General features: G+C 40.0%; 1 protein-coding gene across 1 annotated transcript; it reads left to right on the forward strand.

The window, feature by feature from the left end:
* The first annotated feature begins 21,337 nt into the window (after nucleotides 1–21,337).
* Nucleotides 21,338–26,388, forward strand: LOC121648633 (interferon-induced very large GTPase 1-like). The gene is made up of 3 exons (XM_041998871.1): nucleotides 21,338–21,392; nucleotides 21,511–21,542; nucleotides 21,637–26,388. Exons 1-3 carry the CDS (start codon nucleotides 21,338–21,340, stop codon nucleotides 26,386–26,388), a joined length of 4,839 nt encoding a protein of 1,612 aa, XP_041854805.1.
* The last annotated feature ends 596 nt before the right edge of the window (nucleotides 26,389–26,984 follow it).

A 26,984-nucleotide genomic window follows, 5' to 3' on the forward strand; every position in this document is an offset into this window, starting at 1 on the left:
CGTCCTCGTTCATCATTCAGGCTGTTTGGCGAGCAGTACGTTCACTCTCGGATTGGTCTCTTTAGTTCTTCTGTCTGTCACGTGACAGGCAACTCGGTCTCTGAACGGGTCTTCCTTCGTTCGTTCAAAGCTCAAGCTGTATCAAGCTCAGCAGTACGTTCGCTCTCGGCTCGGTCTCTTGTTTATTTGTCACGTGATAGCTACCGAGTCACTGTTGCGCTGTTAAACAATGGCAGGGAGGATGTAGGACACAAATCACTTTATTGTGGTGTGTATTTGCTTCCCTACTATTTCACATAGTTTGAATTGCTTGTGGCATTGCCAGTAGTTTTGTTGCCTTCAGCATTTACTGCTTGAGAATCGCAGACTTTTTTACAACGCCACCTGCTGTAAAAATGAACGACATGATTCATTCAAGATTCATTCACTTTACTGTTCGAGAGTAAAAGACCTGGGTTAGTGAAAAGAGTCGATGTTCCCATCACTAATTTTCGTGCATATGGTCTGTTTTCAAGTGCACCGCTTTTGAAACCCCATACAGTCCAGCTGACCGTTTGCCTCTTCACCAGAGAATCCAACAGTTGTGCACTGAAACTGGTTGAGATAACATCTCTAGAAGTGAAGAGCCGGCAGCAGACACAGAGACCCTGTTTGTACACCTTGTCCAGGAACAATTTTAATCTCATTCATCATTTCCTATTTCGTTTTATTTTTTCTTTCTCCCTCCAACAGAAATGATAGTTGCTGCTCTAATATTAAACACTGTGTTGGATTATAGACATTTTAAACATATATAACATTATTTGAAAGGCTAATGTATCCATGTGCACCAATTCTTGCTCACCGTATAGCTTTAGTGGTTTTAAGGAGTGGTACGATTGATTCCAGGGAGCTCAAAGATCTATGTGCATGATTGTATATGGGCCAGTGTGGGCCAAAATGCCAGGGCCAATCTTTTGTCACCATCTGCCCATGGATATAAGTATTTATTAGGGGTGGGACTAAAACAAACAAACAAAAAAAAAAAAATGAAACTTCACAATTAGTACAATCGTTGCCTCAAAAAGCTTTTTTTTTTTATTTAATTGAGTGTTAGTGGATGAATAAACTTTTCTGAAGTAAAGAGTCTACATGTTACAGTACTTTTTAAATGTTTTCTTCCACACTCTTCATTGATAAGCATTAATATCAGACAGTAAGCCAGGGTGGGATCAGCCAGCAGCACCTTTGAGTCAGAGGTGAACATCTCCTGGATCTGGGACTGATGCTGTGCAAGGACCAAGGCTGAGTGGTTTTGGAAAGGGGAGGGACCTACGGCAGCACCCACAGCCCAGTGAGAAGAGTAAACATTACATGCTTTCACATCAGTCTCCAAAAGTGTCTAAAAACACCAGAAAAAAGTCTCTAGATTTGTCATGAATGTTCCTTTTTTTAAATAGAATAACTAAGGGTCTGAAAACTTACTAAATACAGCACCCAAGCTCTGACGTTGTTATGTCCAGGAAACACACGGACCACAACGTTATAGTCAAGTAACTTTTATTGCCCAGACCTGAGGCATTACACACATGCACATGTCCCTGTCTCACTGTCCCAACCCGTTTCACTGTTGCGCAGAGCTGTACACCACAGACATGTGCATTACTGTAATTGGTGTATTGGAAATTGTGTACTGATAAATTCCACATTGTTTGGAATGCAAACTGCAAGTAAATGCATTAATTTCTTTTGTAATTAATTGTAATTAACATGTTAAAGTTCCACCCCTGGTATTTATGTGAACAACGATAGTGCAAATATTAAATATATAATAACTCAGCAATAAATGTCACAGAGATTAACTTTTTTAAGTGGAATTAATTAATGGAACAGTTAGATCTAAATATAATCAATTATGAAATGAAATTACCACAAAGTACACAAATTAGGCTTATGGCACCTACAGATACACATTTCCAATGTAAAAATAAACATGTAATAGCTTTCAAATAAAAAAAAAAATCATGTCAGACTTAACTAGCACAATGCTAAAATTTTCTAATTTGAAGCTGACAAATTGGAAAATATAGCGGGTAGATGCTTTGAAGGACTCACCGTTACGGCTTGATCCTAGCCATCTGTCTGAAAAAGCAAATACAAGAACTGAGAAAGAATTAAGACCAGGTTTATTCAGTAACTGAGATTGGAAGATGGAGTAATAATCAAGGTACACATCTCTGGGAGGAGAGGAGATGATTAGTGAAGATTCCAGCAAGATTAAAAAATCCAAAAAATGACAGAGTAGCTTACTGGATCCAGGTGGGGGAGAGGAACAGAGTGGGAGGTAGCTGGTCATGAGTCAGCAGGTGGGTAGGTTCAGCAGTAAGGTGTGGTTGGTGAATGGGTTTGAAACCAAGGTTGGTAGAATGACAGGGGTGATAACTGGAAACACAAAGGAGCAGTCGGGCAACTTCAAGGGAACGTACAGTATATTATAGGCAAGGCGAAGAAGTTGTCTGAATTACCACATGTGAAGTAAGACAATCTGGCAAGGTCTGGTTGCTTCTGCAAACTTTAAAAAAGAAGCCTTGATGAGAGCAGCTGGAAAACAGCTGTGGAAGCAGGAGCTGACCAGAGCTTCCTGGAACCCTTCTATCCCACCTAAGGGTCAGGAACCAAAAACAAGCACCACAGCATTTTAGTGCCCTGTGGAACACTGAGAGGGCAAGCTAAAACAAATGAGAAGCACAGAGCAAAATGTATAATTTTACAGATTCTTACTGAAAGCATTCTAAAGACAAAAATATTCTACCAGGGTGAAAGTAAAGTTAAAATACAGTATAAACATTTTTCAGTGTGATCCACCAAAGGAACACGGTGATGCTGAACATTCAAGAAAGAATGATGACGGCACAGCAAAGCAGCCTGCAATAAAGCCTGGACATTGTGAACCAAAGAAGAAGAAAGGTAAAATTTCAAGTACAGAAAAATAAACACACACACACACACACACGCACACACACACACACACACACAAAAAAAAAATCAAAATGCTTATTTTTGCAATGAGTTACTCCTTTATTTGATGTAAAAAATGTTTATTTCCTAATTCATAATACTGGCATGCTCATTTATTTCTTGACATGATTACATTATTTTTTTTTTGTATCAAATAAAGTAGTAAAGCAGATTCCATCTACATATGTGGGGGGTTGAGAAGTGACATTTGCAGTGAAATGTGTTGGACAGCTGCCTCTCTGTTGTTAATGCCTCGGGATTTCAATCGAAGGATTTGAAATAAAACAAAGAAATGTAATCAAAGTAGCAACAGAAAATAAACATCTCATGGGGAAATAAACGTCTGTGAGCTAGTTCAGGCAGATAATTTGAGCTGCTATGTTGCTAGCGATGGGAATTGAAACAGTGTTAGGAAGGACCTCACACAGACAGATTACATCTTTACGGATTTTAATGAAGAACAGATTGTACACAATACTCTTACAGTGGATGCACTTGAGATCTTCAGAAACCAGGTGAGTTGGGACCGGGAAGGGAAAAGAAGGAGAGTCCATCTGTGCTGCAGTGAGGTTCAGCAAGGAGTGACTGTGAAGCTGGTGTATTTAAGGATGGTTGGGTTAAGTGGTCACAGCTGTGAATAATCAGTACTCATGGGACTAAGAGCGGGAATGCAGGGAAGGAGTGTCCGTGGCAGAGCCTATATCCAATATGCCTAATCTATATGTGACCTGGTTCATCTGTGCACTGATGGGAAACGGTCCAATATAACATGAACTTAGCTTTCGACAAGCGTTGCAGGAACGGATGTCCTGGGTAGATGGCCACACTCGGTCGCCAATAGCATAGTGATGTTCAGGGGTTCAACGACGGTCGGCTTGATGAGTCTAACGTCGGATTGCATTCTCCAGGTGTTGATGGGCCTGTGCCCATATCAGTTCACTGCACCGAAACCAGTCATCAACAGCTGGCATTTTGACGCTTTCCCCGTTCCAGGGCAAAAGAGGAGGTTGGTGTCCCAAAACACACTCAAAGGGAGTGAGCCCTGTAGAAGCCTGACATAGGGAGTTCTGAGTGTACTCTGTCCAAGGGAGGAACTCACACTAGGAAGTAGGATGATCATGGCAGTATGTATGAAGAACCCGGCTCACCTAAAGTATATTCTGCTCGGTCTGCCTGTTGGTTTAGGGATGGTATCTGGTTGAGAGATTTATTCACTCCGAACAGGAGGAAGAAAGATTCCCAGAACAGAATTATATTCCCCTGGCTGTGTCACGTCACGTTACACCTGATGAGTTTAGTTTGGACAACCTATCCACCACCACCAATATGCTTGTATTACTTTGTGAGGTAAGGAGGTCGGTCACGAAGTCCACTCCCAAGTGAGACCAAGGTCGATGGGAAGCTGGCAGAGGTCTGAGTTTCCCCTCAGGTAAATGTCCGGGGCTTTTAGCCTGAGTGCAGATGGCATATCCAGCTATATATAGGTGAACTTGGGCTGACATTCCTGACCACCAATAGTGAGACCGCAATAGAGTTAACATTGCCTTGTAACCTGGATATCTTGTGCCTGGGACTGAGTGGATGGTGTCTATTAGAGGTAGGCTGAAGTCGACAGGACTTCAAAGGAAAGGAAAGTACGGTTTGGGGAAGTTTCTGGAGGTGACGGATGATCAATCAGTGCCTCCTGTATTCATTCATCCAGAGTCCATTGGATGGCTCCTACAACTACATGCACTGGCAGAATGGTTTCAGGTTCACCAGAGGTCTCAGAAGATTCATGCATCCTGGACAGGGCATTCACATGACTGTTCTTGGAGCCTGGAAGAAACTGAATGGAGAAGTTAAATTGCGTGAAAATGAGAGCCCACCTGGTCTGTTGAGGGTTTAGGCGGTGGGCCTCATAGAGATAGGCCAGGTTCTTCTGGTCAGTCAGAACCTGGAAAGGGTGTTGCCCTCCCTCCAACCAATGCCTCCATGCCCAAGAGAGACGCATCTGTGAACGCCGAAATGTGAGACCTTGCTCTGCTCAGAGCCACCCACTCAGATAAAACATGAGGGTCTCACCAGTGGGCAGGTTGGCTGTCACCAAGCGGCAACCTCTGCCGGTAACATGTGAAAACATATTTAAACCCTGGTGCAAAAAACATTTTAGGATTAATAGGTCAAATTTACCTTCATGACAACTGTGAGGGGGTGAACTCATCCGTTTGGATGTTATTTAATCTTGAAATTCAGCATAATTAGGGGCGTGTCCTTTTGATTGACAGGTATCCAATATTTGCGGCAAGAAGGGTGAGTGCAGCACAACTGTGGTTTTTAGCCGGCTAACAGCATGCCTTAGCTTTAGCCCACCAATCTCTATTAGCTGGTTAGCTACCGTTATACTCAGGGTTAGCTCAGTTAGCTCTTAGCTACAGGCATCTTGGAGTTTGATGGGTGTCAATCATCCGCCCCCACTTTCACAGTCCCCCTCTCAGCTCCACCTCTTAGCCAATTTTTGGATTTTCCTGGAATCAAGACATGCGTGATGCTGCCAAGATGGCGACGGTGGGAACTGTCCAATGAGTTTCAATTCAGTTCTTCAGAAACCTACCGGTGACATCATGGAGGCTCTGTCTATCTTTTATATACAGTCTGCCACAGAAGAAGGAACCACTATCATGTGCCTCCTCTGATAAACGGGATTGATGTGAGGATGAAAACCATATCTGTATACATCTGATATGAAACAGCCCAAGGGGTACAACCACGTGACCCGTTGACATTGTGCCTAGCAACCACATGACTGACAAGGCTGTTACCATGCTGTGAGGAGTGGCGCGGTGGAGCAGAGCGGTCAGCTGTGAGGTTCTCTACTGAGACAGTCATGCTCTCATGGTGGCCGAGCTTAATTCCACTCCCAGATAGATCATGATCAAGATGGGATGGGGGGAACTCTTCTTTCAGTTTATGGAGAAACCCAAGCTCAACAGATGCATCACCAGTTTACATGTCTGCACTGCTGCTGAGTTCCTGGATCGGGTCAGTAGAAAAAATAACTTTCATCCCTGCAGAAGGTAAAAGCTGCAGCGTCGTCTCCACGCACTTGAAAAATGTGCGTGGGGCGAGAGAGAAACTGAAAGGCAGACGGTTATATTGGTACTGGAAAGAGAAATGTAGGAATTTTCTGTGTTTTTCAATAATCGGGACTTGAAAATATGTGTCTCTCATGTCGATGGAGGTGAACCAATCTCATGGTCATCATCGAGGATGGGTCTTATGCCACCCACCTTCTTGGGAACCAGGATTAATAGAAATAAAATCCCAGATTTTCCTCTCCTCGAGAAACTCTGGAGATCACATTCTTCACCGGAAGTTTCTGCAGCTCTATCTGGAGAGTAACACTCTGTTCATGGGATGACAGTACTGTTTCCAGAATTCTGCTGAACTGTAGGGGGGTCGACCCAAACTGCAGTGTGTACCCCATGTGGCTCAGTCTATCCATCCATTTGTCCAGGGAACGTAAGCGGCGGCATTCTGAGTAACGCTCTGAAAGCAGACGTGCTTGTGTTATTTGAGCTGTCATCGTCATGGAGACGAGCTGGGGCAGAGCCTCTACCGCCGTCACTGGAACCAGGGTGAGCTCCAGGGCAACCCATGGGGGGCTTGGCCCGAAAGGGCCGATTATTAGTCTTCAGAGAGCGTTTCATCCACTGACTCGCTGGGAGCCGATGCAGGATGCTCCAGACCAAGATTATAGTTAATTAAAAAACGAAAACTAGAATTAAAAAACCATTCTCGTTAATTGAAATAAAAAATAAAAATGAGAGTTTTTAAAAAACAAAAACTAACTGAAACTGTATTGTGTGTTTACAAAACTAACTAAAATGAAAGCAAAAATGTCCTTCGTTTTTGTTTTTGTAAATTTATTTCATACATAAGCTTCAGGGTTGATATGAAATCTTTTTACTTTGCTCTGTCGGATTTACGCCAGGTGTCTGCTTCATACGGCACCTGAAAGTCCGTTATGTCATATGTCAACAGCGTGTCCGCCCGCGCCGGCTAGCGTGATGCTACAGTGAAAGTTAGGAGAAAGCGACAGAGTCCTATTTGGGATTTTTTTCATTATGACTATGCCAATGATAAAAATACCTTGTAGAAGACGCAGGTGATGCATTATGTGGAAGGAAAACCACAAATCTGAAAGTCCATTTGAAAAGCTGCACAAGAAGGCTAACCAGGAGTACCTGGACCAGGTAGCCTTTCTGCACCCCCTCCCCGGAAAGAGAAGCTAGGCCGAGCAGCATGGGGAGGCAACGTGAGTCACAGACACACAGTCAGTTACACACACACACACACACACACAGACACACGCCTACACACACAGAGTCACACACAAAATCTTGAAAAGCTGAATTTGAGAGGCTTAGATTTGTTTCTCTTTACAATGTTAGACAGCAGGTTATGTACGCTTAGCATAGAAGGCAAGGCAGTTTCTTTATACAGCACATTTCATGTACAGGACAATTCAAGTGCTTTACATAAAACAAAAGCATTACAGATATTAAAAACAGTAGAGGGCAGCAACACATAGCAAAAATCACAATAAAATCATAAGTTACATTAAAATAATTAAAAGCAAGATTATTTAAAAAGTTACTGTGCAGAATTCATGCATAGACATAAAAAACTAAATGTTTTTAACCTGTATTTAAAAATGTCTACGGTGAAAATTTAATCTCCACTGGCAGTTTGTTCCACTTGTTTGCAGCATAACAGCTAAATGCTGCTTCTCCATGTTTAGTCTGGACTCTGGTCTGGACTAGTTGACCAGAGTCTTTGGATCTCAGAGCTCTGCTAGGTTTATATGCTCTGAACATATCACAGATGGATTCTGGGCCCAAACCATTCTGAGATGTAAACAATCAGAAGGTTTTAAAATCTATTCTGTGACTGACTGGAAACTAGTATAAACTGGAAACCCGTATAAAGATTTCAAAACTGGTGTGATGTGTTCAGATCTCTTAGTCCTGGTTAAAACTCCAGCAGCAGCGTTTTGGATGAGCTGCAGATGTTTAATGCACTTTTAAGAAGTCCTGTTAAAGACCAGTACAGTAATCCAGTCTACTGGAGATGAATGCATGGAGGAGTTTCTCCTGGTTATGTTAAAACGTGATAAGTTTATTGTAAAAACGTGAAACGTATCAAGTCATAACGTGATACTTTATTGTAATAACATAAAACGTATCACGTCATAATGTGATGTACATAATTTGCTCAATTTTATTGTGCTTATTTGGGGGTTTGGTTTGTTTTAAATGCTAGAGATGTAGCTATAACAATGCATACATAACAATACACATGAATAATGATAATGAATAATTATAGCCAAAGATTCTAAAGCAGAGCTTTAACCTTGCACTTTCATATTAAGAACAATAGATAAGTGCAATGAATATACATAGTATTAATGTATTAAATTTAAATCTATATTTATGCTACTAAAATATGAATGACAATATATATATATATATATATATATATATATATATGAATATTAACAATGTAAATTAATTTGATTAATTACAGCTTTAGTTTAAACATGTAATAATAGAAATTATTTTTATTATATTAGTAATATTTATTTTATAACACATTTATAATACATTATTCTCATTATTTATTTCAATGTCTGTAACATCTTGGACGTAAATGTGAAATTTTTTGCAATACAAAACAGGTACAAAATTTAAAAATATACATGAAGGAATGCAGCTTATCAAAATCCCCACCCTGTACAGAGAACTCGACTATTGTGGAGATTTACACAGGAGGACAGAGTTAAAAAAAAGAGAGATGTATGAGTAAAACAGTGGAATCGAATTTAACACTGAAAAGGCCTCCAAGTAATGCTGATTCACAATTAAATTACCCAACTTAAGATTTCACTAGACAGAAGACAGATATACAGGGCATAGCAGAGTAAGAGAGAACTTCACAAACCTACTGGATAATTCAATGACTGTGTTAGCATGCAGAGTATGAGGAATAATGAGTGAGGAGTGGTGAGTTAGATTGTGCAAATGCGACCATGCCTCTGTGTAAGCTAGAGGCAGACTAGGGCAGCCCAGAGACCCGCGCCCTCAGCAGCAGCCCCACCCAAAGGAAGTGGCAAAGGAGAGCCCCAGCCAGAGCGCCCCACAGTCTTGGGGCACAGGCCCCAGTGGGCCAAGATTGGCAGCCGCTGGCACCGCCAGGGACCGGCCATCCAGGGCAGCCTGAGCAGAGGAAGGTAAAGGGTCTGCACCATCCCTGGGAGAACCAGGCCCTCCCAGACAACCACCCGGCTAGCCCAACGGGCTAGCACACACCCCGATGTTCCAGCCGCACACCCCAGGAACCAGGGCACAATTCCAGACAACAGTCCTCGCCTTCTTCAGGGTGCGCTTGTTTTACTTGACACAATGCCTCCACACTTGTAGCACAGATTTTGTTTAAACAAACTTTTTAGCAGTGACTAATTATTATTTCATGTTTTTCTATAAACAGTGTCTCATTAATAAAACAAATAAGTTGTTTCTAATAGTTTTCTATGCTGTGCAGTGTAATAATAACAATGATTAGCCAAGAACACGCAACATGTTACGTTTCTGTCAGAGGGAGCTGGGCTACTTTCAAAGCTCAACATATCTGGACTGCAATGGCTTATGGAAGATGCAGATTTAGCTGAAATTTAACTTTTTTTTTATTGCTGTGCTATAAATTTGAGTTATGTGCTTTAATTCCTGTGTTATGTTAACAATTAGACAATGTTATAAAGTTCTACCCTCTCAAGTTGGCACCATGAATGAAAAGGTCAGTATAGGAAAAGAAAGGCACCACCAGTGTGTGAATCTGTACATTGTGTAATGTAGAAAGATAAGTGATAAATGCTGAAGCAACCCATTGCTATCTTCTCAGTCCTGCTGAGTGCAGTTCTGGACCTGAAGTTGACGCAAATATGCATCTACAATTTATTATGAGATGTGTGTCAAAGGTCAATGAAAGAACTAAACAATATGTGTGAATCTAATATAAGAGGTTTAGTTCAAACCTACTAGAGGCTTTAAAGAAATTTAGCTAAGTGAACTAATGGGTTTAAGTAAATTCTAATGGTTGCCCATATTGATGCAACTTGACATGTTTCAGCATTTGTAAAAACTAGCATGGTTTAAGGCAACGGGTTTCCATGAAACTTTCTAGTAAGCTGAACTAATCCAGGATTGGAGTGCAGGTAAGTTAACTTTTTCATTTATTTATTTTTTTATTTTTTTATTTAATCAATGTAATCTGATGGGCTAGATATTATTGCCAGCCTGCAGGCCACCATTGCCAAACATTGTATTTATGTGCTTTCATGAAGTCATCTCAGTTGAGGCAGTAGCCAATCACATAGATCTACCAGAGGCCCAATGAGTTATAATTTTACTGACAAATAAGAGTCTACTTTAAAAAGTAATGTGGAAAAGCATAAAATGATTATATTAAGCAATAAAACAAAAGAAAAAAAAAAAAAGAAAAAACGTTAACTAGTTTGGAGCCATTGTGGGAAATGTTGTCAAGTAAAACACGCGCACCCTGAAGAAGGTGAGGACTATTGTCTCGAATTATCTCGTATTCTATTGGCTGGAGGAATTTTGACAGGCAGCTCTTTCAGCAACCCAAGAGAGAGGAAAAAATATCCAAGAGCAGAGGTTTTGAGAGAGCAGGGAAAGAGACCAAGTTTGAGCGCAGAGTTTTGAAAGGAAGAACAATATATTTGAAAGCAAAAGGGGACTTTCTGAGAGTGAGCAAGATGATATTTGAGTGTGAAAACTAGAAATCTTGCTCTCAAAGAAAACAATTACGCTCTTGATTAAAGATAGAAAAATAACCCTATACCCCTAAGTACCCCATTGCAGCCTGTTAGCTAAGAAAAATTGATTAAAGTTTGGCAGGTTCAATCCACCTCTATCATTGACATAGATTCCTTTAATCTCTTTATTTTCTCTTATGGCAGCAGCTAGGGGTTTAACAAAAATAGCAAGAAGTGAGGGAGAAAGCAGGCAGCCATGCCTGGTGCTTCTCTGTAAACAGAAGCTTGAAGAAGTTTGATTACTGGCCTTTGCACATGCATTTGGGTTTTTATGTAATATTTTTATCCAGTCTATGAAATATGGCCCAAACCCAACTTTGTTTAATGTTGCAAATAAAAGTTTCCTGTTTACTCAGTCAAATGCTTTTTCTGCGTCTAAGGAAATGTCTCCAGATTCCAGATTACGTAGGGTGGAGTAATCTATTATGTTGATTAATCTGTGCATGTTATAGAAGAATGTCTACCTTTAATGAATCCTCTTTGGCCACAATGTATTTTTTGAGGGTTCATTTTTTATATCCTTCTGGCCAGAGCTTTGCTGTTTATTAATGAAATTGGACAGTGGAAGTGTTGGGTCTTTTCCTAGTTTTAATAGTAGAGTAATATAAGCTAGGTTCATATTTGGAGGTATTTTTTTGTTTTTCCTTTATTTCTAATATCATATTGTAGAAAGTGGGGGCCAGCGTTGTCCAGAATTTTTTGTAGAATTCTGCTGGGTAACCATATGGACCCGGAGCTTTATTGTTGGGCATATGCCGGGGAGCTTCATGGAGTTCACCGACTGAAAGAGATCATTCCAAGGCCATTTTATTTTTATGTTTTAATCTTGGAAGATTGATGTTACTAATAAATTGGTCAATATTTTCATCGGGTGTGTTTAATTGTGATTTATATATAGTTATAAAATTGAATATAGAATTCTGTAAAAGTGACATTTATCTTGTCTGGGTCGTGCTGATATTTCTTTTGGGATCTTTGTTCAAGTTTAGCTTTCCTTATAGCAATTATTATTATATTATATTATAGCATATTAAAGTAGCTGATAAACTCAGGATGTTTAAGTAATGATGTATCAAATCTCCAGCTTTTAGTTGCTGGTTTATTGTGCTGATTTCTCAGAGTGAATGATACTGGTGCATGATCACTGATGGAAATGGGATGGATTTTGATTTCTGACATGCTGCTAGTAAAGTAATAATCTAATCTATAATAGGATTGGTGAACTGAAGAGCAGAAGATGTATTGTCTTAGTGTGGGATGATGAGAGCACAAGCATCACAAAGACCAAAATCCTTCATGTACTGTTTAACAGTTTCTGAGGATTTCCAGACTCAATGACTTCCTGTGCTACTATGCTGGGCCAGTATAATATTAAAATCACCCCCCACAATTAATATATTATCTGAGTGACCACAGAGTGAGGTGAAAACAGATTGAAAAAAGGAGGGATCATCAACATTTGACCATATATATTTGCAATACATACCAACATTTTGAAATGATATTGCAACTATTATGAGTCTGCTTCTGGATCTGTGATTGTATTCTCAATGTAAAAATTTAACCTTCTAATAATAAGAGTTGCTACTCCTTTTTGCCTAGAATTATAACAAGCTGAATACAGATGTGGAAACTGGGCTATTGAGAGATTTATTATTGAGTTTGATGAATGGGTCTCTTGAAGGAGGACAATGTCTGCTTTTATTTCTTTCAGCCAATTGAAATTATTTAACCTCTTCTCCCCTGTACCATTTCCGCACACATTCCAAGTGACAAACCTCAAAGTGTCCAACATCTGACAAATAACTACAGCTACATGCATATTATTGAAGCCTGCTTGCGTGTTCCACTGCCTCTCCGTGTACATGTGTATCTGCCGGCTGAGTTTGCAATCTGGATCTGTGTACTAAATGGCTGAATGTGTGTTTGCGCTGTTCCCTTATACATTGCGCATGTGTGTTTGTGTACTAGCAGGCTGGGCCTCATGTTCAAGCATGTGCATGTCCCATGACTGGCATTATTATAATGACAGGTGGGGTTACCGTTTACCGTAAAAGACTCAGAGAGAAGAAGAGTGAAAAAGGAAAAGATCGACAGTGCCAAAGGAAAAAAAACATACCCTGTTGAGAGCGATGTTGTGGAGACGAGCAATAAATTTACTGTTAATGAAATTATCTTTGATGACAATTTTATGCATTGACATGATTTAGAAAGAATATGAGAAGATTAAAGTACATACCAACACATCAGTAGAGCCACGGAGTGATGTCAAGGTCACGATACAGTTGTCCATTCATAAATAATTTATCCACCACGAGCGCCTTCAGTGATGGATTTTCTCCTGACGGGAAAAAAGACTGTCGGTCCAGAATCTCTCTCGGATATTGGTTGTTTGCGCCAAAGTTCGTTCCCTTCAGTTCGCGGCCCTGGTTCTTCACCTGCTCCTTCTGTTTGAAGCTGACGAACTTGGCTACAATGGCTCTTGTTCTGCTGGCCCCAGCTTTCCGCCCGCCCAGACAATGTGAAAGGAGATGTTTTTCATTGTTTCCTCTGGGAGCTTCAGGTGAGTTTTGCTGAAGTTTTTCACCGTGGTCCTCCAGCTGCTCTGGAATCCCTGCGAATACCAGATTCTCTATCATGCTCCGCGCCTGCAGATCCATCACCGTTTTCTTTATCATCTTATTTTCCTCTGAGAGATGGGCCAAGCCCTTGGTGAGGGTTTTTATCGACTCTCTCAGACCAGCGTTTTCTACAGCCAGAGTTTCCACTTGCATCTGGCTGAATTCTAGTAATTCACGTAATGCCTGGAACACCTTGTGGAGAATTTGTACCAGGCTGAAACACGCATCAAAACTACTAAGTTTCTTATCTGTAGAGATCAGAACATCCATTGCTCCAGGTAAATTCTCATTTCACTGTCTCTTGACCTTAGATGAGGTGTAGGGGGTTGACATGTTTGGTTTTCCCGTGACGATTAGGTCATAACAGTGATATGTAAAATCTCTCAGGCTGGCCAAATCCTCCCTGCTGTGCTCCAGAGTGTACCCTAAAAGACACTATTTTCATACTTTCAAGAATATTTTGATTAGGCTGACAAAAAATACAATTGAATGAATGCATAAATGTTTGAGCATGCCTAGTTTGAATCTGCCGTCTCACCAGAACTACGTCACCTACAGCATTAGCGTCACTTACTTGCCACCAGCGTAGTGTCATAAGAGCTCATGGAAATAGAAAAAGAAATTATCCAATGGTTAAACAATTTACAGCGCAAAATATTGCACAGATTGTCAGCAACGGTCCTTTCTGGGCTTGTTGTCAGTTTGGCTTGTTGGTTATCATCCTGTTTACAAGATTCATGGCCAAATACACTCGATACATGCCACTGTTAGGGGTGTGTATGACTAACTGAATAATCAGTTAGTTGAAATGGTACTCCTGTGGAATTTTTATTATCAAAGATCATGCACTAAGTGAGAATCAAACAAAGTATTTTTATTAAGAGCTGACCAGGCAATGGGAGTCACACAGTCAAACAGCTTTGGCTGAGCGAGTCCGCAGAGATACACATGGGCTGGGTTAATATAGACTCGCATGACATGATATCATCAAGGTCATTGAAGCAAATCCTCAGTACCCTGTCTTCAGACCCTGCTCAACCTGGTACAAAGTTTCTAAAGAATGTTAACAGCGATGTGATAAGAAAGAAGAGCTCATTATTAAATATTTTCTGGGTACAGGCTGTTCAGCTCAGTGAAACAAGTGAAAATTAAATCATGGTTTTAATAATACAAATTGTAGGTTGCAGAATATAAGGGCTATGTGTATAAATTTTCCATTACAGTACACAAAGTCAACAGCTTTCTTGAAAAAGTCGACTGTTTTTGTTTTGACGATAGTTATGTCTTATTGCACAGAGACCAGCATGGACTCTTTAAGGTTGAGCTAGAGGGGAAGAGAGAGAAAGACATACAGGGTGTCAGCTGGTTTGATGCACAGGCAAGTCAGAGCAGGCAATGTTGGAGCAGAGAAAGTTTGCTTTGAAAAACTTCATGTTTATCAGTGAATGTTTTTGCTATAAGCTTTAGCAATAAACAACACCCCAGGTAGCAAAATTGGTCTGGCCCAGTTTTGGCCCACACAATGTACTTAAACTTGGCCCACATACCGCAAAGAATGATGGCCCTTTGCTGGCCCAGATCTGGTTTGCCAAAGGTGGCCTACACATGGGCCAGCCTGAGGCCAGCTGCAGACACAGTGGTGGCCCTGTGCTGGCCTAGAACAGTTTCCACACTGGCACCAGGTGTCAGCCTAATGAATACCTTAATCAAATTAAAAATACTTCAACAACGGTGATACAATTATACAAATAACATTTATTTTGATTTGAATAACTTGTTCGAAATAACAATATATATTAAATAACATTATAAAACTCAAATATGTGACACAATAATTGGTAAGTCAATCTTCCCATTTATACCTTGCATGTTGATATTCTTGGCGAGAGAGTGTTAAGGTTGTACCCATGACACTCTTTACACACTCTTTAACTTCTCCCCCACCTTTAAGAGCCAGTGCAGTTCTCTGTGAATTGATATTTCTTTGTTAGTTTATCAGCAGTACAATATGCCCTAACTCTTTTAAACATGTTTAGAATTATCAGCAGCAAATCTGAACTGGTCTGATAGTTCGAGCAGCATGATTTACGCAATGAAAGCACAACAGTAATAATTTAAAAAATAAAATAAATGATGAGGATGCAGAGTGAAGTCAGTCTTCCTATGGTTTCAACTACTTTGATAATAGTGTGCCTATGGTGCCGTCAAACTGTTATAGCAGCAGAATGATAGTCTGGCTGCTGTGTTGTGCCAAACAAATTTGCTTTGCCAATGGGAGGCTTGAGGGTAAAAACACAAATTATTTTTGGTTTTCCAGTTCACAAGGATAGTTTGACATGACATTCTTACCACATGGTTTTTGAGGTCAGGACTATTTCTGAGCCGCTCCTCCAGGTTTTCAACAGACTGGCGATCAGCTAATGGCAGCAGATTTGGTTCAACACCTATCTCTTCTTCAGCTACAGATTTCAAGCCTTGGACTGTTAAAAAAAATTATTTTCATCTAGTCCATCTTGGTTTGTGAGAATATTTTGCAGGAGTGCTAGGAAGAAAAGTGTTTGTCGATCAGTAAATAAACAACAGGTCTCATAAAATGTGTTAAGTCCAAAGCAGAGCACAGCCTACGAATAAAATAAAATACTCACATGTATGAAGACGGGTTTGTGGTCTTCTTATCAACTGATGTGGCTCAGAGAAAACAGTCTTTCTCTGGTGCAGGTCAGTCAATGAAATCCTTCCCTGGTGCAGGGTACAGAACGCTTGGCCTCTCTGGTCCAGCTTAGGAGTATGGTGCACTCTGCAAGAGTAGCATGATCAGCATTAGATTTTATTTACTTTTTGGGGGTGTTTGAATGCAAGGATGCCCTTCCTTTGATGGGGTTTATCTAATTGGAATAGGTTCTTCAGGAATTAGAAATATATATTTCTGATGCATTAGACCTACTCAAAAGGGCAGACCAGTGCTTGTTTCATGGCCCAAGATATGCCTGGCTATAAATGTCGTTGATAGACTGCCTCTGTTGACTAATGCAGTAAGTAGACGTGGCTTACCCCGGTCCAAGATGGCGGCTACTTCCACTCATCGTTCCAATGAGCTACAGCGTCAGAGGGGAGATCTATGTGTATATATATTTATGACGATGCGGGGAAAAAAAATACAAACCAACTTACTCTCGGCTCAATGCAACACATCCGGTTCCATTTGCGCTTCTTCGTCTTCTTCATCATCTTCATCGTCTTCTTCTACTTCTTCTTCTTCTTCTTCTCTATTGGCGGTTGACAAACCTATTCGCGCATTTAACAATAGGAAGTATCTTGACCCAATTAGAGCATAGGAAATAGGTCAGATGTTGAGAGATGGTCAATGACAAATGGTTGCTTGGTTTGTTGGTTGTCAAGTGAATGGCCATTCTGTTGTTTTATTGGTTTATTGTCAAGGAGGCATTATCAGGCAATCTGCAAAATAGTGACAGATTTAATTTCTCAACACACAAACGCAAAGTTGTTGTGTAATTTAGTGATAGGTAAGATAAGGACCCTCTGTTTTAATTATTATCCATTCTATTCTTGGGCGGGGGGGTTAATTGTTTTCTGTCGGTATTAATACTAACTAAGATGTGGATGTGTTTATGAGTTTGAATGCACTTGCTATATACTGAGAAACTAAATTGAATTAGGAGTGGGGTGGTGGTGAGTGAAACACTAAAGGTAGAAATACATTTTAAAAGTAAGACTTAACTATTTTTTTGTGTTTCACACATGTTAATATGAGACAGATACCCGCATATGGCATGGACAGATCTGGGCCACATATACCAAATCATATTTGGGCCACATATGGCATGCCACTGTATAAACAGAGCCATCATTGCCAGACCTGGCCCACATCCGATTGACATACCACTTGTCATGCCAGCAGTTGGCCAGAAGTGCCAGCGTGAGATCAAATCTGGCCCAGACCTGTCTGCTACCTGGGACACAGCTCTTCTAGTTACAGCAGAGACCACTCTGTGTCTGCTTCACCACTGCTGGGTAAAGTAGCTAACCCTGAAGCTAGCTGTATCTTTATACCAGGAGTAATCACCTTGTCTCAGCCTCCTGACCTCAGTGTGGAGACGAAAGCAGGAAGGTTTAACAACTGTTTCTACCAGTTTTCAATGATAGTGGAGGCAATAGACCAGATCAACAGTTATTAAACTGTCACAGAAATATTGCTTCAGGATCAAAAGCACCAAATGAAAGATGAGGAAAATAACTGCTTTTGTTGTTGCTGAATGCTGTTGTGGGCGCTTTACGTGGGTCATCTAGCATTGCAGCCACCCCATGAACACAGGAGGCCAAGGTGCAATCCTGGTGTCTCCCTGACCATCTTTCTGCCACCGCTACCTACGGTTCTTCTTTCCAATCTTCAGTCCATCAGGAATAAAATGGATGAATTGGAAGCTTATGCCAGATGCAGACGTGAGTTTAAAGACTCATGTTTGTTAGCGTTTACAGAGACGTGGCTGGGAGAGAGAGATAACGACTTGGACCTGCACATTACTGGATTTGGTTTACCTATCCGTATGGATCGTTCACCTCTCATCACAAACAAAACTACCGGAGGAGGAGTATGTTTTTATGTGAATGAGAGGTATTGTAAAACTGTCACAATTCGGGAACAAATCTGTACCCCTGATTTGGAGCTGTTGTCGATCTCGCTTCGTCCCTTTTACTTGCCGAGGGAGTTTCCACAGCTATTCTTCACCTTGGTCTACATTCAGCCAAAGGCGAACATCTCTTCAGCTACACATCTTATTGCAGAGGTGAGCAATAGACTGGACTCACTTTCTCCTGACGCCCCTAAATTCATTTTAGGGGATTTTAATAACTGTCGGATTGATAAGATGTTGAAAACATACGAACAGTTCGTCACCTGTGCAACAACGCTGAGAAATACTACTATTGACTTATGTTATGGATCCGTGCCTGGTGCTTTTAGATCTTTTCCCAGGCCTCCCTTTGGAGCATCGTATCACAACTCGATTCTACTCCTTCCAACATATGAACCACTTTTCAAAAGACTCAAGCCAGCTGTTAAGTCAGTTAAATGTTGGACTGAAGATAGTATTGCCTCACTTCAGTCATGTTTTGATTGTACTGAGTGGCATGTCTTTTATGAATCATGTGAGGACCTAGATGAGCTGACTGATACTATTTCTTCATATATATCCTTTTGTGTTGATTGCAACATTACGAGGAAAACAATTAAATTATTTCCAAATAACAAACCTTGGGTCACAAAGGACTTAAAACGGGTGATAAATAAGAAAAAGGTCATCTTCTACACAGGGACCAGTCAGGAAAAAAAGGAGATTCATAAAGAATTAAAGCAAGAAATAAGGAAAGGAAGGAGGTTGTACAAAGACAAAGTAGAACAGAAGTATAGCGGTGGTAATCTGCATGATGCATGGAAAGGTATAAAAACTATGGCCTCAGTTTCTCAAATGCAGAATGAAATTGAAAGGAAACCTATTAATATTGAGGGAATTGAGGAGGCAACACTTCCCGACGCTTTTAATTCATTTTATTGTCGTTTTGAAAAATCGGATTTTTCTAATGAGCTGCTCTCTCTTAAAGAAACCATGTCCCCTGACTCTTCTATCGTGATTAGTCTTGAGAGTATCAGAGACCTGATGAGACGGGTGAACATTAGAAAGGCTCCTGGCCCAGACCAGATTTGTGGGCGCACTTTGAGATACTGCGCTGACCAACTGAGTCCTGTCCTACATCATATCTTTCAAATGTCTCTTGATACAAATCGTGTGCCTATTGGTTGGAAAACCGCTACTGTAATCCCTGTGAATAAGATTAATGTGCCAAAACAACTAAATGACTTTAGACCTGTCTCACTAACCTCCTTGTGTATGAAACTTTTTGAGAGAAGTCTGAAAAACATGATTCTGGAGTATGTTGAAGGGAAAATTGACCCCATGCAATTTGCGTACCAAGCAGGAAAGGGAGTTGAGGATGCAAAGCTTTTTATACTGGACTCTTTATTTAAGCATCTAGAAATGCCCCAAGCTCATGCTAGACTTTTATTTGCAGATTTTTCATCTGCTTTTAATACAATGCAGCCACATCTTCTTATTGAGAGGCTCCTAAATGAATTTGGATTGCCCCACCAACTAGTTCTCTGGATATTGGATTTTTTGACTATGAGGAAACAGAGAGTTTTGGTTAATAATCGTCTGTCAGACTGTGTCACTATATCAACTGGTTCGCCGCAAGGCTGTGTTTTATCGCCTCTTCTTTTTATTCTATATACTAATGAGTGTAAAAGCACCTTTGAACACAGCTACTTGGTTAAGTTTTCAGACGACACTGCGCTGTTGTCTCTTCTCAGTGGTTCAGAATTAGAACATGGAACTGTGCTCTCTGATTTTATTTCTTGGTGTGATTTAAATTTCTTGGAGCTAAATGTTACAAAAACAAAGGAGCTAATTTTTGATTTTAGACGTAAAAAAGATGTTGCCACTGAAAGTATTATTCATAATGAGGGTGTCGAAATTGTTTCCTCTTATAAGTATCTTGGGACTTTCTTTGATAACCAACTTAAGTTTGATGTCAACACTGCAGCTGTTCTGAAACGGGCACAACAAAGAATCTACCTCTTAAGGAAACTGAATTCGTTCTCAGTTAATCCCAGCATTTTGTGTAGGTTCTATCAGGCCTTTATAGAGAACCTCCTGTGTTTTTCATTTATCTGCTGGTATAACTGTCTCACTCTCAAAGACAAGAACAGTCTCAATCGCATCGTGAAAACCTGCTCTAAAATCATAGGAGTGCAGCAGAGGGACCTGGCTTCGTTCTGTAATAATCAGATTGTCCAGAAAGCGAATGTCATCTTGTCTTCATCAGGTCATGCCTTAAAAAATGAGTTCTCCTTGTTGCCTTCAGGACGTCGTTATGTTTTACCATATTGTAAAACAAACCGTTATGCAAAGTCTTTTATCCCATCTGCTGTTCGACTTTTAAATTCTCTGTAGTTTTTTTTTTTTTTTTATTTATATATTTATTGATCACCAAGCTCTTCTCTTTTTGTGTCTTTTATGTACTGTATGTGGTTTTTATGTCATGTTATGATGCTGCTCAAACTAATTGCCCCTGGTGGGACTAATAAAGTTGTCTAACTTTCTTGTCTGCGGTACAAAAAAAGGACACTAGACCATACACCGTGTTAAAGATATAACAAAAAAAGTACAAAACACTCATGTATAGAACATACAAATTATAGAAATAACATCTCTGTTTAAAACATGGGACAAAGAGTTACCTGATCAGGTCACATTTTAAACGCAATTGTTCATTAGAGGTTTGGTTTGTAAGATTTTATGTGCTTAAGTTAAAAAATGTGGAAATTAAAACAGTAACCAAGGGGCACCAAGAGGGAGGATGCTATGTAATGAGCAACACCACTTCCTCACCTTATGCAAGCGCCAAGGAAAGCAGATGTCCATGTGTTACTTACTAATTCTTCCCCTTATGGGGGCTTTTACATATACACATAAATAAGTTCCTGTAAACTTTATGAAGTCAAGACAGACTTGAAAAAAAATAATCTTCAAACTAAACCACAAATACCTCATTTAAGAAAAAACAAAAGTACTGCAATTAGCCACTTTGAATGGCCTCCCAGTCACACACACACAAATGCAGCAGGATCAGATTATTACACCACGGCTACAATAAACAACAAAATAGTCTGATGTCAAAGTTATTGTAAATAGTGTTGCAGTCATAAACATTCTCCCAACACATTTTAGAAAATGTAGAAACTGGGAGCAGTGTCAGATCATCTAAAGCTATGGGTCTGGAGGTGGAAACAGACAAGGCCAACATCTCCACTGTAGTTCTGCAATGTGAGGATGTTCAAAAAAGTCAAAATAATTTAAAACCTTTACCTAAGTAACTGTGCCCACATATTTACTTATAGTTTGAAAATTTACATAACCTATATGTTCTGATGATCTTCTACAGGTACCTGTGAAACGTATCTAAGTGGAAACAAGGTAAGACATTTATATATTTCACAGGAAACAGTGGGAAACCATATAATTCCTCTTGTCCTAAACACTAAATTACTATTTTTTTTAACATTTACAGCAGTCAGTGATTCTTACTGAAGAACAAAACAAAGAACTACTTCCAGAAGAAACTGAGATACTGTTTGACATACTTCACCTTCAGGACAGCTATCAACAAAAGATGTCACCAGCACATGTTCTTAAAATAGGTCCATCTGTGAAACAGAGCAATGAAACTTCTGAGAAAGATTTAGCCCAAATGTTTCTTCAAAAGCTAATGATGTTAGATTACAGAGCCAGATATATTCTTGCAAGACAAGAAAGCTCTGAGGTGAGCCATCCAGAGGCTCTTCCAGAGTCTGACAATATTGATGCAGATGACAATGATGCTTTTTGGGCCAACAGTGAAGATTTTCATCAATCAAAACAAGCTCATGTGCACCCAATGGATGTCCAAATGGCAGTATTTCACTGCTCAGACAGCTTCCTTAAGCAGAACATGATCACAAAGTTGTCACAGTGTCAGTATGGCCTACCTTTGCTTGTTCCTGATCCTGTCTCAATGGACATTAAGTGTCCTCTGTGGACATTCAGAAAAATAACCAAAACATGGAAGAAAACTCAAGGTGATCTTAAGACTGTCACCATGAAGAGCATGCCAATCTGCAAAGCTGAGACACCTTTGGTGTCATTTTTCCGTCTGGGTTCACTGTCTCTGTCTAAATCTCAGCTGATGAACACTTTGATCAACGACCGTCACAGCACCTTCTTCCAAAGGAACTGTCCAGGTAGCACCAAATCTCATCATTTGATGGATGGTGTGGCAGAGATTACCTGGTACTGTCCTGCTGGTAAACCCAATGATTCCTTCACTGACTGTGTTGCCTTCTGTAATCTTCACGGTGATTCTCTGTTGATTAAAAAACAGCGTGAAATACTGACTGAAAAATCTTCAGTCATTGTTCTTCTGCTTCCAACTCTGAAGAAAAGTGAAAATAGTTATAAAGTTGTTTCATCCCTTCTAAACTCCACAAAACCTCTGATTTGTCTTATTGCTGATAGTGACGGTGTTGTAGTTCAGGCTAAGCCAGGGAAGTACAAACTGGGTTTGAAGGACAGAAGCCAGTCAGATGTTTGTGAAGAACTGAAAGGGATTATTGGACAGATTTTATCTGGACCACATACAACCTTCCAGCTTGAATCTTTGGCCGAGGTCTCTGGGATCAAAGTGGATGAAAATGACACAGTCTGCCAAAAAGGGAAATCTGCTGCCATGGAAATGGTGAAAATGATTGAGGGGATGGATATTTCCAAGATCAAAGAGAAATTTCTCCCTTGTCAAGGCCAACTTTGGCACAACTGGTGCAGAATAAACAAAGAGCTGTATCACCTCAAAGGAAACATTGAGAAAGAAAAAGAACAAAAGGAAAAACAACTGATGAAAATACGACGGAAACAATGTGATGCTTCCTGTAGAGAACTGATGAAGTCATTCACTAAAAGCCTCCGGAATCTACCATCTAAAGACAAAGAATATTTCCTTAACTGGACTCAGATCCTAATAGATGGCCTCTCCACTGATGAGCTCTCTTCAATTCTCCAAAAATATGATGAAACGTGGTCTGAGGTCTTGGATTTGAAGAAGAAACACAATAAATCTGCAGAGTTAAAAGAAAAACAAGCTGAACTTGAACAGTTATCCAAAAAGCTGCAGTCAGCGACCTTTGGTTTGGAGCACATCTTCAGAGAAATGGGACAGATCTACGAAGCCCATAAGTCTCAGAAGAAACAAACAGGATGCCGACACACTGACTGGGTTAAATACCCTGAGCTGGCAGCAGATGTGATGATATCAGGATACCCCATGGAGCTGATGGACGGTGATGCAGGTCATGTTCCATTAACATGGATCTCTAGTCTTTTACAGGAAGTCATCAACAAACTGGGTGACCAGAGAGTGTTTGTGTTGTCAGTGTTGGGCGTACAAAGCAGTGGGAAATCAACAATGCTGAATGCCATGTTTGGATTGCAGTTTGCAGTGAATGCTGGCAGGTGCACCAAGGGTGCCTACATGCAGCTGCTCAAACTTTCTGATGAAATCAAGAACGATTACAAGTTTAACTATGTTCTGATTGTGGACACTGAAGGACTGCATGCTCTTGAGTTGGCCGGTAACACCACTCTTCATCACGACAATGAACTGGCAACATTTGTTGTTGGTGTGGGAAACATGACATTGATCAACATCTTTGGTGAGAATCCAGCTGACATGCAAGATGTCCTGCAGATTGTTGTTCAGGCCATCGTGAGGATGAAGAAAGTTAAACTTTCCCCAAGTTGTGTGTTTGTTCACCAGAATGTCACAGATGTTGCAGCTATAGAGAAAAACATGGACGGAAAGAGACGGTTGCAAGAAAAACTGGACAAGATGGCTCAACTAGCTGCAGAGGAAGAGGAGTGTGATGTTGAGTGCTTCAGTGATGTCATTGCATTTGATGTGCAGAAGGATGTGAAATACTTTGCCCAGTTATGGGAGGGAAGTCCACCAATGGCACCTCCAAATCCTGGTTATAGTGAGAGTGTCCAAGAACTGAAGAACATCATCCTGTCTAAGGCTTCAAAGTCTACAGGAATCCTTCTGTCACATTTCAGCAGCAAAATCCAGGATCTGTGGAACGCACTGATGAAAGAACACTTTGTGTTTAGCTTCAAAAACACTCAAGAAATTGCAGCATACAGAAGACTCGAGGTCCAGTACAGTAACTGGACCTGGACCCTCAGGAGTGAAATGCTGAAAATTAAAAACCAGCTTCATCTTAGAATTGTAAATGGACAGCTTGACAAGATTGAGAACAGCTATCTTTCTAAAGAAATGAACAAAACATATGAAGAATTAAAAAAACAAATGGCGTCTTACTTTGAGGATGACAAAGACAAAGAAATCTTGGTTCAGTGGCGGGGCCAGTTTGAAAACAAAATTAAAGAGTTTCATGAGGAGCACATTAGAGAAGTGAAACAACAACTGGATGAAGTTATTCAGCAGAAGAATGCTCGAAAAAAGCTTGACAGCAAGAAGACAGAGTTTGAGAACAAGCTGCTGCAAAAGAGCAAAGAGCTCGCGCACCAGTTAAAAGATGTCGTAGAAAATGAGGAAGAACTCAGCAAGCAGTTTGACTCTGTTTGGAGTAACTGGGTAGCTGAACTAACTTCAGATACAATACCCATTAAGGACATCAACCTGGAAGAAGATCAGTTCAGTGTCCTTAAAGTCCTTGGGATTGAATGGAATCTCATCATGAAGTCAAGAGAAGAAAGGAGATACAAAGAACTGTCAGAAGTTGGGAATTACTTTGGTTATATAATCCCAATGAAGAAATCAACAGTGGCTAGGGCATGGGAATATGTCCAACAGAAAACAGGTTTCAAGAGGCTGTCTTTTACTTATGATAAACAGGAAGTGATCAGATCCTTCATCAACAATGTGGAACAGGAATCACTGAATGCCATTCAGACCAAACCTGTAGCAACACAAGGCTACACTTCAACTTATCTACAAGAAATGGCCAAACATGTTCAAAAGAAAGTGATGGATTTTGAATCAAAGCGAAAGTATATCTTCAAGAAGGAGTTTACAGTTGATCTCTTACTGTATGTTTTAGACAGAGCAACAAGTTGGCTTTTAGAGTCACACAAGACGTACAAAGAGAACAATGATGCCCTCACCTATTTGAACAGTAAGAAGAAGGAATATTACATCCTTTTCAAAAGCTACTGCAAGGGAAGCTCATCTGCTGTGGTGTTTGGAGAAATGATGTGTGAAAGACTGAAGGTTTCAGCTGTTGAAGCCGTCATTGATCAGACTGCAGTTGATCTCGCTGGAGAAATGAGATGCAGTCACCCAGCATTCAATGGGAACAGACTGAACCTGGAGAAACATGTATTGGTGTCACTTGCAGAGAAAGAAGACTTCAGTGAATACAAAACCTACATAAAAAATCCAAGGAAGCAAGTAGAGGCTTTTATAAAAGAAGAAACGAAGAAATACATCTTTACAAGGCAGAAAGAAAAAGCACTGAAAATACTCAAGAAGAATGTAGATGACATCAATAAGCTCATCAAACAAGCTTTATTTGAAGCAACAGACAAAGTGAAGAAGCAGGAAGGAAACATAGACATGTGGGTAAAGATGTTTTCCTCCTCACTGAACAACAAGCTGACACTTGATACCATTTTTTGTCAAAACTTGAGAGACATCAACAATTTTGACTTTCTTAAAGAAAATTTAGAGAAAGGTCTTGAAACCGTCACTACGAAGATGAGCCTTCTCCCACTGGATAAAGTGATGGAGTGCAGGCAGACACCTGATCAAATCCTCATTGATCAGCTGTGTAACTGCTGCTGGGAACGCTGTCCTTTCTGTGCAGCTGTTTGCACCAACACCCTGAAGGACCACAGTCCTGATAAACACAATGTTCCTTTTCATCGACCCTCTGGAGTTGCAGGGTGGCACATGAGAGACACAGTGGACCTGGCTATTGATTTCTGCACCACATTAGTTGGAAGTGACAAAAAATTCTACCCTAGTCATGACTCAGAGGAGTGGTTTCCTTTTAAACAGTATCCAACTGCTGGGGATCCGTATGCTTCATGGAGGATTACTGCTGATGAATCTAAGCTAACATACTGGAAATGGTTTGTATGTCACTTTCAGAAAGAACTGGAGGACTATTATGACCTGAAATTCCAGGGCGAAGGAGAAAATCCCAATGAATGGAGAAACTACACAAGAGAAAATGCGATTGAAAGTCTAGATGATATGGTGAAGCAGTGAGAAAACTGGAACCGCTCTTAGAATAAAGAGTCTACATTAAGTGTCCATTTCAAAGAAAAATATGTCTTGAATAGCATCTGATCCAATATCAGTGGCAAAACATCTATTTGATCAATATATTTTAATCTAGTTGAAATCAAATATTAAAAGTTAGAAACACCAATGAGAAGATCACAGAACAAGATCAGAGAGGACAACGTTTGTATAAGCTTTTATTTAGTTCTAAAAAGCATCTAACCTACTAAAATCAATTAAAATTCCACATTTTTTATATTTTTCATTATTATACATACATTATATGTATGACATGATGTTTATAAATAATATAAAGACTTTTGACCAATTAAAACAATGAATAGTTTTTCATTTCTTAAAAAAAACAACATTAAGCCTGATTTAATTTTATATTTTATTATTAATTTTTTACTACTTTTTTACCTTATGTCATTAATCAAATATTAATAAAATGAACCTTATATGTATTACTGGCTATATTTGTACTGAGTAGTAACAACTTTTAACTCATCTAAAACTTTTTTTTTAAATAAATTCTTGCATTTTCCTTTTTGGATTTGCAAAGTCTGAAAAACTGTGAA

The sequence above is a fragment of the Melanotaenia boesemani genome, chromosome 2, assembly GCF_017639745.1.
Source record: "Melanotaenia boesemani isolate fMelBoe1 chromosome 2, fMelBoe1.pri, whole genome shotgun sequence".
Lineage (NCBI taxonomy): Eukaryota > Metazoa > Chordata > Actinopteri > Atheriniformes > Melanotaeniidae > Melanotaenia > Melanotaenia boesemani.